The sequence below is a fragment of the Helicoverpa zea genome, chromosome 1 (genome assembly GCF_022581195.2).
Source record: "Helicoverpa zea isolate HzStark_Cry1AcR chromosome 1, ilHelZeax1.1, whole genome shotgun sequence".
NCBI lineage: Eukaryota > Metazoa > Arthropoda > Insecta > Lepidoptera > Noctuidae > Helicoverpa > Helicoverpa zea.
In genome coordinates, this window is record NC_061452.1 from 14,137,222 (window position 1) to 14,150,848 (window position 13,627).

The following is a 13,627-nucleotide window of genomic DNA, read 5'->3' on the forward strand; positions in this document are numbered from 1 at the left end:
GTCCCTGAATTACAGAATAGTAGTATAACGGAGCTCTTATCTCTTTTAAAACATTATTACTGTGTATAAAAGCAGGCTAGCAATGCTTTTAAATTCTAATTCAGTTTCGTAAAGGCACTTCTACCGCTCTTCTACAACAATATTGACGTTTTGATTCAGCGTAATTAATGCGACAACCAATATTTTTTGAAGACCCAATTATAAAAATGGTTCCGTACAAAATATAGTTCACCTCAATGAAGAAATGGAGAATTATTGAAATGGTTACAATGATTCTAGATGTGACAGTTTTTCAGGTCAGGCAAGTACCAATGCAACTTTTCTAAGTTTGTATGCACTTTCTAAGTATATCTTGGACACCAATGGCTGATTATCTTGAAGGAAAACATCTTGAGGAAACCTGGACTATAAAGTCTGAAATCACCAACCCGCATTGAGCAAGCGTGGTGATTAATGCTCAATCCTTCTCCGTGTATGAGGAGGCCTGTGCCCAGCAGTGGGACAGTAGTGAGTGAGGCGGCGCGAGGCGCAGTGTGGGAAACAAAATTAATCGGATGGAGACATGTAGGTACGTAGGTTTAATGCTTGTCTTGCTATGTAAACTTCAAAACAACGTAATTAATAAGAGATATTTATTTTTTCTATAATTAATAAATAGTAAAATACCTAATGGATTTGTAGTACGAAAAGTTTTATCCAATAGGTAGAATAATTAAACACAATAATAACATTCATCAGGGATGTAGTGGTCATAAATAGACATAATACCGCAGCCCCGACACCAGAAAAAAATGAAGCTTGGTAAAGATATCATATATTTTTTGCGCATGATGAAGTGCCTTGGTAAAGATGAATTGGTATGTAAACCACAGTTAACACAATTCTTATTTAACAGAAAATGTGTAATTTCCCACGGCCATTCCACTTCTGCAAGTAGCTTGAAATCGTCACGAGTCAAAAACTTATCGATGTCTATAATGACTACCATTTTGCAGAACATTACACTGAAAAAGAAAAAAAAAACACTATATTGACAACCTTTGGGGGAGGCCTTTGCCCAGCAGTGGGACAACACAAGCTAATTAAAAAAAAAATTGACAACCTCAGAGTATTAAATAATAACGAAAAAGTATAACTCTGACGTCGTAGTACCTGCAGCTGTATAGTATAAACCCATATTTTCTGACGTGGTATTTTTATAAGTTTAATAAAAAGTATTCATCACATTATGGAATAAGGACAAACAACAAAACAAAGAAACAAGCTCAAAAGGAACCCTAATTTCATGTAATGGTGGTTGTAATATCTATGCGAGTACTACATATAATAGAGTTTAGGAAGCTGGAAGTATGTTTATGACTTAACATTCGTAATTGTTTTAGTTAAAGCTCATTAATTCGAAGGGGGCATTCAAATATTGTCGTAAACCCATACATAGTTTATCAGTAAAATTACAGGCGCACGTCATTTTCCCCATAAGAGACGAATAATTCGATTACAAAATAATATCTAACTTACCACGGTCTCCTCGTCTCTTCTGATTTATCTTTTATTTGTCTTCTAAATAAAACACTGAGCCACTGCAGCAGCGTGAACGAATGTAAAATGAATGAATGATGAATATTGTAATGGATTCATGAACTCTTCTACAGTTCTTAAAAAGTGTTTAGTAGTGTTGCTGTGGCTTGTATGTCACCAAATAGAGATTGCGTTACTGTTACATCAACTGCAACGGGCCCAAATTGTCATGCCTGATATCGTTATAGTCGTACTTTAAGACTGAATGGAGATATAATTGCGCCACTTTCTTTGTAGGTGCACCTTCTTTGGCCTTTTATTTGACCATCGATTAGTTTTTACAAAACGTTCTATGGTCTTCTATACAACTAACTTTTGCTGGTTGGGATCTTTGTGACGTAGGTAGGTTTTTAGAGTATCATTAGATTTCTCATTTAGTTCCTTAGGTTTTACTTGAAAACTTGTTGAAACCTGTCGGAAAAGTAGATCTAATCTTCTTAATTCTGAAGATAAAATACTAATAATGCTATTAATTTAGTATTTATAGCTTAAATTTTTGATTACATAATATAAACCAGGATATACTAATTCACGTGACGGAAAAATACAAACCAAAAAATAGACAAAAAACAAAATAGTTTACGAAATTGTTGCTAGGTGCAGCACTATAGCCTCGGCCTTCACGGGTGGCCTCTGATTGGTCGTTTAAGTCTCAATGGCGAGTTCCCGGCGCAAGCGCATTGAGACTGTCTACAAAACACACTGCGTCATCGGCTGCTGATCCGAACGGACGTGTCATAATATTTAAAAATAGAATTTGAGAGGTATGTTTTGATAACAGTTTGATAACGTGATTATATGATTACTTATTGAAGTGGATATCAATACAGCTGTCATTTGTAAATCAGCTGTTAGTTGATAAAATATTTCTAGTTCTCGTTTTGTGTTAGACTAAGGTAGGTAAAGGTCACGAATTATTTAGTGTTAATAGTTTTTTTGTTGTTTTGATTTTATGAAGCGCCTTGTATTTATTATTACCTAGATCTTTCTGTTAAATCAAAGTCAAACTCAATAAAAGTTTGAAGAATATTTAATTAGAGTGCATTAATTTAACTCAAAAAAGTGTAAATTATTATATGTTAGAATCGTGTTTATTGTGAACTTCATTCTAAATGGATTTCGTGTCGTAAATATGTTGCCATGGCAGCAAAATAATGAAACAAATGCCTAGTAACGGTTCAGAAAACTGAAAGTGTTTCCTGAATTTTGTTAAAACTGAAGTTGTTTTCATTGGTGACTTTTGTTTTCGTGATATTTGATGTTTTTTTTTAAATGAATAGATAAAAAATACATCCTTTTCATTCCGGGAGAATAATTAACGTCAAGGATGGCTTAGAAAAATGTACACCGCACCTACTAATTATATTTTCCTTTTAATTATTTCTAATCAAAGCCACAGTATCAGCTTCGTTAAGATTCTTTTGACATACTTTCTTTCAAAAAAAGCTGCGATATTTTCTTAAAATAATAATTGTATTTATTTTGATATAATCCTCTTGACATTGTCCCAATTTTATTTGGGGTCTGCGCAGCATGTTTTCTTCTTCCATAGTCGGCTATCTGCCGCCATCATTCAATAAAAAAATATTCTTTTAAAATCTTCTAGATGGCAGACCAAGGATTTCTGAAGCCAACCCCGGGCTTCGCCACCACAGCAATACACGCTGGACAGAGTTCAGATAAATGGAAATCTTGTGCTGTAGTGCCACCCATCGTGCTTTCCACCACCTTCAAGCAAACTCCTGAAGGACATACAGTAAGTATTTTCAAAGTCAACATTATTTTTTAGACTGTAGGCAACATAACTTGACTGGCGGTTTACGTGAACAGGACCGACTAACCGATAGAACTAATACAGCTTCGCATTTACAATATACGTACTTACCTACCTAATGTAATTTGACACTCAATTGACGTACAATCGAGTACAAAGAATAAGCATTGAAATTGTAGCATTACTACATGGCTTCACAATCCTATCTATTACTCATATATATGTAAACGTTTTTTTTTTCCTTTTTTGTTAATACCAATTAACCATTTGCAATGTAATTCGGCATAGAGATAGGAGACATATCCTTGTCACGAAGATGCCTACTTTTTATCCATGTGCGGGACGAAGTTTCCTCGGATTGTGGACAGAATCCCGGTTAGATCTATCCCTTACATAATCGTTGTTTCCCAGGGCTATATCTATGGCAGATCAGGCAACCCAACGCGCCATACTTTGGAGGAGTGCCTCGCTGGAATCGAGGGTGCCAAGTATGCTTACGTATACTCGTCAGGCCTTGGGGCAACCATTACTATATGCTCGCTGTTGGAAGCGGGAGATCATATTCTGTCTATGGATGACGGCTATGGTGGTACTCATCGGCTTTTGAGGTAATTATGATACTAGCATCCGAATTTGGTTACACCTGAATTAAATTGAAACCATTCCGCGCAACCGGTTAATAAGTACCCTGTAGCTTTCCTTGATAAATGGTTTATCTTACAAAAATATTATACATACTAGCTGTTGCCCGCGACTTCGTCTGCGTGGGCAATATAGAATTTCCAATTTTGTTTATTTAATCGTTTATTGCTCAACCCCCTTAGGTGATAGCGTGATAATACATAGCATATGTGTTAAACCGGCCCCCAGGTAATAGTCATGCAAAATTTGATTTAAATCCATGCAGTACTTTTTGAGTTTATCCGGGACAAACATACAGACAAACAGACATACAGACAAAAATTCTAAAAACTTCATATTTGGGTTCAGAATCGATTATGGATCACCCCCTAAGTATTCTTAAAAAAAAAAATCAATGTACAGTTTTGACTTTCCTATCATTTTATTATATGTATAGATTTAGGAGTTTAAGGCTATCCCAACACAGGTATCTTTTGATTACTTTCTGGGAAGCCCCAACAATTTACTTGTAAATGATTTATTGAAATAAAAATTTTTATATTGTTTAAATGCTTTTATTAATATAGGATGGAAAAGTTAATTAATAATTTGTTTATTTTTACAGCCAAGTCGTAACTAGAATGGGAATTGAAGTCTCATTTACAGATTTCACAAAACTCGAAAACTTAGGGAAAAATATCAAGAAAAACACCAAGGTGAGCATTTATTTTGAGTTTTTTGGATTGAATAATATGTAGATAAATTTGTTTGAACACAGGATCCATTTAATTAGGGATTGAAGTCAAAGTATTTTTCACGTAAAAAAAAAAAATCACCTTTCGTCGATGGGTTCTCGCACGACAACAGTCAGAAGGTAGTATTAGCACATTGTTGATAAATTATCACAGTTGATCAAGATTTATTTTTGGTTGTTATGATTATGATTAAATAATCACGCTATGATATAATGTAGACATAATCAATCTTAATATCGCTGAAATATTTTCATTGATTGAGTCACGCGCTTTTATACCTACTGTAGTTATTGCACAAGGTTTTCTCTGTGATTAACTAAAGGCGAACGGCAGGCTTGTATGGGACTTTCGTACCGCTAATAAAATTTCGTGTTTTGGGATATTTTTTGTTTTAATTGGTGGGTAATATGTTAGACAAGCCCTATGTAAATTCTAGGATTTTTAGAATTTGGGAAGTAAAAGTTTTGTTTTTAAGGTTATGTACCTACTACAGTGAACCCATGTAGGTTGTTTTAGCTAGGTATATAAACATTGTTATGGTAATAAAATAAATGTTCTACCTAGTTTGTCTCTTAATCAACAGCAAAGAAATAAATAGAGACTCTGAAAGATTTTCGTTACCGTTATTGACAAATAAAATAATTGCCAATACAAAAAAACATTGATGGTGAAAATTATTTATATCATTAAATTGGTAATTATTAAGATAGTATGCACTAATTATTCATTCTAAGGTATAATATGTAATTAGTTAATTATATTTACTGTTATTTCTATATTTAAATAATTATTTCGATCGAACCTCGCGATATTTTACAAATGGCAACTTCTAAAAACAGAACTTTTGTTTAGTTTCAGATTAAATTACGTTTAATTACTTGAATCTTTTAATTGGTATTATTAATTAATCCGGAGTTCGAAAAATACTACACTAACATGAAAATAAATGGCTTAGTTGCCTCAATAATTGGTACAAATTCTATAACTGAACAACAACAAAAATATGCGGTACAAAATCTGCCGTTCGCCTTTCATGATATTTTTTTAATATGAAAAGTTAAAACAAAAATACATTGTTATCTTAGCAGATTTCATCCAAATGCCTAAAACCGTTTCCAATACATAAGATACATAACAAATTATTGATAGGTATCCATTTGTTAACCTTTATCCGCTGTGTGACACTTTCTCATTGTTTTCACAAACATAATGTTATTGTGTACATCGATATTTACAATTAGACCATTCTCTTAATCATTATCTTGTTTTGTTTTGAGGTCAAAAAGGTACACTGATAGCATTCAATTGCACAACGATTATTGTAGAGAGACCTGCAAAAATCCATTGAGTGATAGGCTAGGTTAACAGCTCTTTCACATAAATCCCATAAGCGTGTTTTTGTCGCGCGGTATAAAATCGATCGTGCATATTCCGAGCTGTAAAAAACAGTCGACCGGTTTAAAAACATCATATTTTACACAGGTAGTGGTGAATTGTTTGTTAATTGGCAAAGTCGTTCGAAAAACTTAACAGAAAATACGCTGTGAAGATGATACGGTGTGGAAGCGCTATAAGTTGTTCGAGACATCACTAAGCTGCTCTCTAAAACAGTTTTATTTTTATTTCTTTTTAGATGATCTGGATGGAAAGCCCAACAAACCCTTCATTAAAGGTAGTAGATATTGCAGCGGTGGTCAAAATCGCGAAAAGCCTCGGCGACATATTAGTAGCGGTTGACAATACATTCCTTACGTGTTACTTACAAAAACCCTTGGATTTTGGAGCGGATGTTGTGATGTACTCAATGACTAAGTATATGAATGGTCATTCTGATGTCGTTATGGGCGCCGCCGTGGTTAATGACGCAAAATTGGCTGAGAGACTCAAATTCTTGCAAAAAGGTCAGTTTTCTAACATACCTTCTTATAGCTTTAATATTCTCCATGGATGCTACTTGAAACATCTGGATATATCCACACCTAATTACATCCAAATCGATGTAGCCGTTTTGTTGTGTAAATTCTACAGTTGACCTTGATACTGTATTATAAAATGTCATTAGCACCAATTTAGTTATCAGCACAATCCAGATATACCTAAACGTATTAATAGATTTACTATTGTAGATAATTACTATGTGTAAACAAGATAAGGAATTGGTTTGTCATACCGTTTTGTTGCACTTGCACTTAGGTAGGTATATGTTTTAGGGCTCCTTAGCTGTCCACTGTTTGTTTTTTTTTTATTTCCTATACATTACGTGGGAATTATTTCTTTTTTGTTTTTAGTATCCTTACCAAAATAACAAGACGCCTGTTCGTTCGTATAATCCCAGGCTGTAGGTATCTAATGATCCGTGATAAAGTATTTATATGGCCACAACAAACACCTACTGTATATACTATACTATACACTATAACCGTGATTGACCTTCTTTTTTCTATTAATTCAAATGGTGATTTCACTTTTCCAGCCATGGGAGTCGTGCCCTCCCCTTTCGACTGCTACCTCGTGAACCGAAGTCTGAAGACCTTGGCTCTCCGTATGGAACGTCATAAAGCATCTTCCTTGGCTATTGCCCAGTGGCTGTCGAAGCACCCTAATGTTACCGATGTTATGCATCCAGGTATATAGATCTTTATTCGGCTAGCCTTTTTAACTGACTGCAAAAAATGAGGTTTTTTATTGGACTGTATGTTTTTCTTGTTACTAGATTTCAATATTTGGAGAATCATTCTGAATAGGAAAGGGTGTATCTTCTTGTAATGTGGTGCCCTTGTCACCAAGCCAGGATATGGTGATGGAAACCCTAAACAATCGAAAATAATATTCTCGAATATTGTAGGAAAAACAGCCTGATTATCTCTACCAGACTTGATAGTCGTGTGTATGTCAGGTAATTCTACTACAGCCGCTTTCGGCAAACCCAACATAGTTTAGGAAAAGCCTAGGCAGATGAAATATTAAAACTTTTTTGCAGGATTACCATCTCATCCACAATATGAAATTTCGAAAAGACAGACTGCTGGTCACTCGGGGATCGTCAGTTTCATTCACACAGGAGGCCTGAAAGAGTCCAAGAAATTCATGAGCTCCTTGAAAGTGTTCATCTTGGCTGAAAGCCTGGGCGGATATGAAAGTTTAATTGAATTGCCGTAAGTATTCTTAATGCAATAACCAAATGATTTTACAGTAATAGGTAACAGTTATGGTTCCTAAATAAATACTGATACATATTTAATTATAGTAGTAATAGCTGTCTTTTTTACATGACTAGCAAATTACTAGGTAAAAACTCAACAATATTATTTGCTTGTTTTCCTCATTCAACAACTAAGTGTTCCCCGCAATTTCAACCACGTCCCGGGTGAAATGTAGCTTTAGCTATTTCTGTCCCTCACTATCTATATTACCAAACTCATTTAAATCGTTAAGAAGTTTTGTCGTGGAAACTACAAACAGAAAGACATAGTTACTTTCGTATAACATAGTAAAGATTAAGTTATGTTTTTATCTCATAAACAGTTTGTACACTTTTCTACAGTCTTCATTTATAATTTCCAGTTCGTTAATGACGCATGCGTCAGTGCCAGCAGAGCAAAGAGCTGAACTCGGCATCTCAGACGCGTTACTAAGGCTCACAGTAGGCCTAGAAGACGTTGAAGACCTCATTAAAGACTTGGAACAGGCGTTCAAGGAAACTTTCTAATGTCAAAGGAATGTAAACCTTATGTGCTAAGACTTATGATTGCATTTGTTTTTGATGGAAACGTTTATTTTTGTACTGTTATTAATTGTGTTTATGTGTTATGGAATAGTGATATTATAAGATTTAAAGTATGTTAAGTTGGTATCATTTTCCCTTCATATCATGCTGAAGAAAAAACAAAGTTTATTCTTAGGCTTAGGTAGGTACTTAAAGCTGCATTTTCCTATCCGATGTTACATGATAAATAGATATTTGAAAGGAACAGTACCTAACGTAAATAATTTGTCCTATTCCAGATGTTTCTTCAATTATGAAAATACATAGTCATTTTATTTTGGTAATTTGGCACAAATCCTTCGTTTTTTTCCCATCTTCAGTACTTCATAAAACAATTCATTTGTCTGTACAAAGTGTTCCGGGAACATAGGATTGCAAGCTCTTAGTTCCTTGTTTATGGTTATCAGGCTTGTTACTATTTAGTGGCATGTGGAGTATTGTGCAACTGTATCTGGCCTCATTTTGGTTTTATTTTTGCCCTGTTAGGCATGTAAGAAATTCTAAGGGTTTTCTTTACTTCATTCTGTGGAAATGCCTTAATGTGGTTGCACGAAATAAGTAGTTTAGTCACAAGTGAAATTGTAAAAATAAAACTTAGAAGAGCATAAACAGTTCTATTATACTTTAAAATCTGTCGAGAAAGCTAGAAAGTAAAACGTACCGTAACTAAAAGTCAAGTAAATTAGGAATAAAATGTTTAAAAACCAATTACTATTTAGAGTTTTAAATAATGATCTGCACTCATATTATTATGTAAAAGCGAATCCTAAATCTCGCACAATTGTATACCAAAATTTACCTAAAAAAATATATCCTGTATACGGTAATAAATTACTTGCTTATTTACTTTCAGTGGCAGTAAATTCAAATCGGACCATTTATTTGTTAAATGAATTGAATAGTCTTTTGTTTTACGCTCAGTTTCCAACGCTTGTTATTTTTGCTCATTAGCCGGGACTTTCTTTGACTTATTTAATTCTACCACTAAAATATACTAGTGGACGTTTCCTCTGGTCATACTTAACTAATTTAATTTGAGTTTATTTTCTACTGTGTGGCTATCTCTTGTGTGGTTTTATAACTAGGCTATATGATTGTAGTTGTAGACTAGCGCTTTCTGGCGTATTCACCTATGATTTTGAAAAGATTGTTTCATAGGATCACAGATTTTCAGCAGAGTACACCGAAAAGAAGATTCTTCACGCACTGGGAAAAAGATTGCCTTATTTTTTTGCGGAAAATCATCAAATGATTGAGAAAAAAACTACAACTCAGCACGTTCCTTCTGGAGCCCTTTGTGTACCAGAGCCACAAAAGGTAACTTCTTCGTACAGTCCAACTGCTAAGTACTTTTCCTGTCTTTAAATCCATTTCCCTCCAGAATTATATCGAGATTTCCCTAAAATCATGACAGACAGACATACTTTCACATTTATTAGTAAAGATGTTGCATCTAGTAGACTTCTAATGTGCTCTTTGAGGACCACAAATTAATTCAATTTTCCTTGACGCCGGTTTCATTAGCTCGTATAACGAAGTATTCAGCGGCCATTTTGTTTTATATTTTGATGACGTCACACCGTGTTTATGGTTTTAGCTTGTCTTTGAGTAATTAATGGCTTCGAATGAGGTTAAGTTCATCAATTGACCCAGTTTTGAAGCGAGTCGCGAACTTGGTTGGACGGTGTTAATATTTTTTGCATACGTGTGATTTAAAAAGGTTTTTATTTTAATATATTTCTTTTTTATTTTCCATTTTAGTAACTTGATGGTGTTGTTAGTAGTTGTAGCTTGTAGATAATGCAATGGTTTGTACAAAAAGCTCTAGTAATTTTTGTTTGGTTATTAACAGTGTTGTCTACTTGCCAAATATTTACGTTTTCTACGAGCTATTAGAATTAACAACTGTTTGAATAAAAAATAGCGAGTCATAATGTCAAGTCTGCTTCGAAGATTTGTATATCAGAATACAAAATACAGGGACAAAATTAAAAAAATATGTTTTTTTTCTTTACCTATTCTGTTTTTGTGATATCAGTAGAGAACCCTAAAAAATCCGCCTCACCCTAACAATGGCTTTGAAATAAGAGTTATTTAGAGCGTCTAATTAACGCGCTAACGGCATTCAGGGAGGCTAAGCGCCAAACTTCTAAATAAAGTATTGTTCTCGAACAGTGCCTTTAAAAACTTTCTCCCTAAATCATCTGGGAATGCCCAACGCTGCTGTAAAGTATAGCTTGCTTTGCTTTATGCGCCTTAGTTACCTATGGTCTGAACTTGGCGCGTGAACTTGGCTGGTGGTTCAACTGAAGTCGGAAATACAAGAAGTATGTAATTCAGCATTGAAGTCAGAACAGACTTTGACTTAGAATACTTTTGTCTTAGTAAAAAATGGTGATCCTCGTCAAAGATCGACTACGGCCAACTATATCTGCCAGAAAATCCTAAGTTCAATGAACATCTTATTTGATATATTCTCTGTGTGTGATATCATTTCTGAAATACGAAAGACTCCCTTCTGCTCTACTCACATCGTCAAGGGTCACCATCATTTGTCACCTACGAAAAACAAAACCATACATACCATTTATCACAGAGACTTCATCCGATATTTATTTTAGTCTTCTATCATTATTCTTCAATACAAAACACCCCCACTCCACCAAAACATGCATTATATTTCTAAAACGCTTTAACATAAAAATATTACGAGCGTCGTACGATATCGATAACTTAACGATTGGAAACATTCTAAACATAGTCAATATCCTTTGCTAAATGACTTGGAAACCAACATGCTGCCATGGGATTTATGGGGCCGAACACCAAGATATGGTTATGGGTTTACCGCTAACTTTAAGATAGTTGCGACCGTTTTGTTGGGGGTTAAAGTATGTTTAAAGACGGGTGTGGTGTAAAGTATTTAGTAACTATGTTCGTCCGTTAAGCTGGAAACTTAAACTAAAAAGTAAGTATGTTTAACAAGAATAACTCGAAAACGACAAAAATCGTGAAACTTGTAGGGGTATATTCATGTACCTCTAGGCTTGAGCAATCTAGATTTTGAGTTAGAGGTCACCTTTTAGACACCTTATATGTTGAAAAGTCAAATGTTTAAGAAAAACTAACAGCAAGCAAACAGCCAATTCTCCACATAAATCCAAATAAACATTTGTACAAATTGTAGAAATACTACTCTATTCAAATGCACAATTCAATTGGAGACATAGAAGATTTATTTTTCCAACAAATAATACCGATTTCAATACCCATATTTGTGTCGCCGGATCTATACATTTCTATCGAGTTTGTATTGAATATTATTCTTTGGAAAATAAATCAATTTATTTATCTTGCAACTGCATGCGTGGTAACACTGGCGGACAGATTTTATAGTCTATGTTTTGCAAATATGTTTATTTAAACGTATGTCTTTGAATATTGGAGTTGTGATTTTTATTGGCATTGAAATTGAGTTGTAAGAGATTTTGTCTTTTGAGTAGAATAAAATTGAGAGTGACGTATGTGGTGAGGAAAGTTTGTGGAAAACTATTATATGATACTAGTATTTTCTGAGTAATAAGTAGTAGTAATAGATAATGTATCCCGTGCATCGGAGATCGGAAATGACTTGCGTCTGATCCCTCTCCAGTGATGTCAGATTGCCGTCCCATCGGAATATGAGACTGCAACTGTATCTATGCAAATGCTTATTCTTACATTGTATGTCTGATCTCCTTAGATAGAACAGACAGCCCCGTTGGCCAACAATCGTCCTGGATGTCGTTATTATGTTATTCCACTTATTCTCCTAACACATTTTTTATATCGAATTTATCGAATATATTTATGAAGATCATTGCACCTTGTTATATCATTTATCCTTCACGTGGACACCACTCATATTTGTATGTATGACATATAAAATGGTGTTACTATTGAAAAAATTGCTAGTACGATAAATTCGATTTATATTTTCAATTCATTCTTATTGCATAGAGTCGTCTAAACGAATAAAGCTAACTTTTAGAGTGTTAAGTTAAAAAGCAAGTCATTTTGAATTGTTTTTGTTAGATACGATTAGAAAATTGTTTCACGGACAGTTTATTAGATTTTTGTAAATTTGAAACACGTATGGGTTTTGAAAAATTGAATGGTTTGTTGGAAAATTTTAACGTCTGGAGGGAGCTAGAATTTGCTAAGTTGGTGGGAAAACATGAGGTTGAAATAACAGCTTCTTCTTTTGTAAGAACTCACGCTTCGCTTTTTACGAGGAAATATATTTTAAGTGGATGTTAAAAGTTGCTTGTAGTCTGTGCAGTTTCGTTCATTATGTTATTTTTTTACTTGAATTTTATTTGTAAATTAATAATGGTGTCCACGGCCGATTTCGGCCACGGCGGCTGTTCTCATTTAAGGAGATCAGCCAGCTGCGCAGGACATATTATAGTGCACGAGTATTTGCGCAGACACAGGTGCACTCCCTATTCCTTCACTCTCATAACCCGATGGGACGGCAATCCGACACGACCGGAAAGATATCAGGGGCAGGACCGACATTTAGGGCCTTACTACAAAAACTTTAAACCCTGTTTACCACTTGTCTAATAAAATGTTGGCTGCAAAATGCACCATATGTCAACGTCATAATTTGACATTTTTTTAGACAAGGCATAAACTGACGTTTAAAAGTTTTTGTGGTAAGACGGTTAATGTTTAAGAAAACCCGTAAAGCGATTTCGGACTACTAGACCAACGAGGCATTTGTAAATTACTTTAAGCATGATTGTACTTGTTTTTTACACCTTATGACACAAATAGTACATGACATGAATATTATAATGTTAACACTACTTAGTATCCTACTAACCCTCAAAACAAAATACTCCGAAGCTAATTCTTCGAGTTCATAATGCGGGTACTACATCATTGTGAATGGGCCTATATAATGACTTCATTATAACAACCGCGTCTTTGGTAATTTGAGGAGACACCTCCATTTATTTAACAGATTAATAATTTTAGGGTGATTGACCAAATTATGTGTTTGGTGCTCCTTTCGTAGAAAGTTTTGTTTGTGTAAACATGGCAGTTGTTGGTTACGTGTGGTTTGAAATAATCACTTATATTATA

General features: G+C 34.4%; 1 protein-coding gene and 1 long non-coding RNA gene across 3 annotated transcripts; one reads left to right on the plus strand and one right to left on the minus strand.

Moving 5' to 3' along the window:
- Window positions 1-618: 618 nt before the first annotated feature.
- LOC124632732 lies at window positions 619-1,897 on the minus strand. The gene is made up of 2 exons (XR_006984664.1): window positions 1,519-1,897; window positions 619-1,004 (listed from the first exon to the last, which is right to left on the minus strand). It is a non-coding gene; the product is annotated as an uncharacterized LOC124632732 (long non-coding RNA).
- A 363-nt stretch (window positions 1,898-2,260) lies between these two features.
- On the plus strand, window positions 2,261-8,568 carry LOC124632716 (cystathionine gamma-lyase-like). 2 transcript variants are annotated; one of them, XM_047167670.1, is made up of 8 exons: window positions 2,261-2,342; window positions 3,185-3,334; window positions 3,764-3,960; window positions 4,599-4,689; window positions 6,362-6,629; window positions 7,202-7,354; window positions 7,709-7,883; window positions 8,293-8,568. In XM_047167670.1, the coding sequence occupies exons 2-8, from the start codon at window positions 3,185-3,187 to the stop codon at window positions 8,435-8,437; spliced, it is 1,179 nt and encodes a 392-aa protein (XP_047023626.1). In that variant the 5' UTR covers window positions 2,261-2,342; the 3' UTR covers window positions 8,438-8,568. The 2 variants fall into 2 exon arrangements, with proteins under 2 accessions (XP_047023626.1, XP_047023634.1); XM_047167678.1 differs by having other exon boundaries at window positions 2,339-2,474.
- The last annotated feature ends 5,059 nt before the right edge of the window (window positions 8,569-13,627 follow it).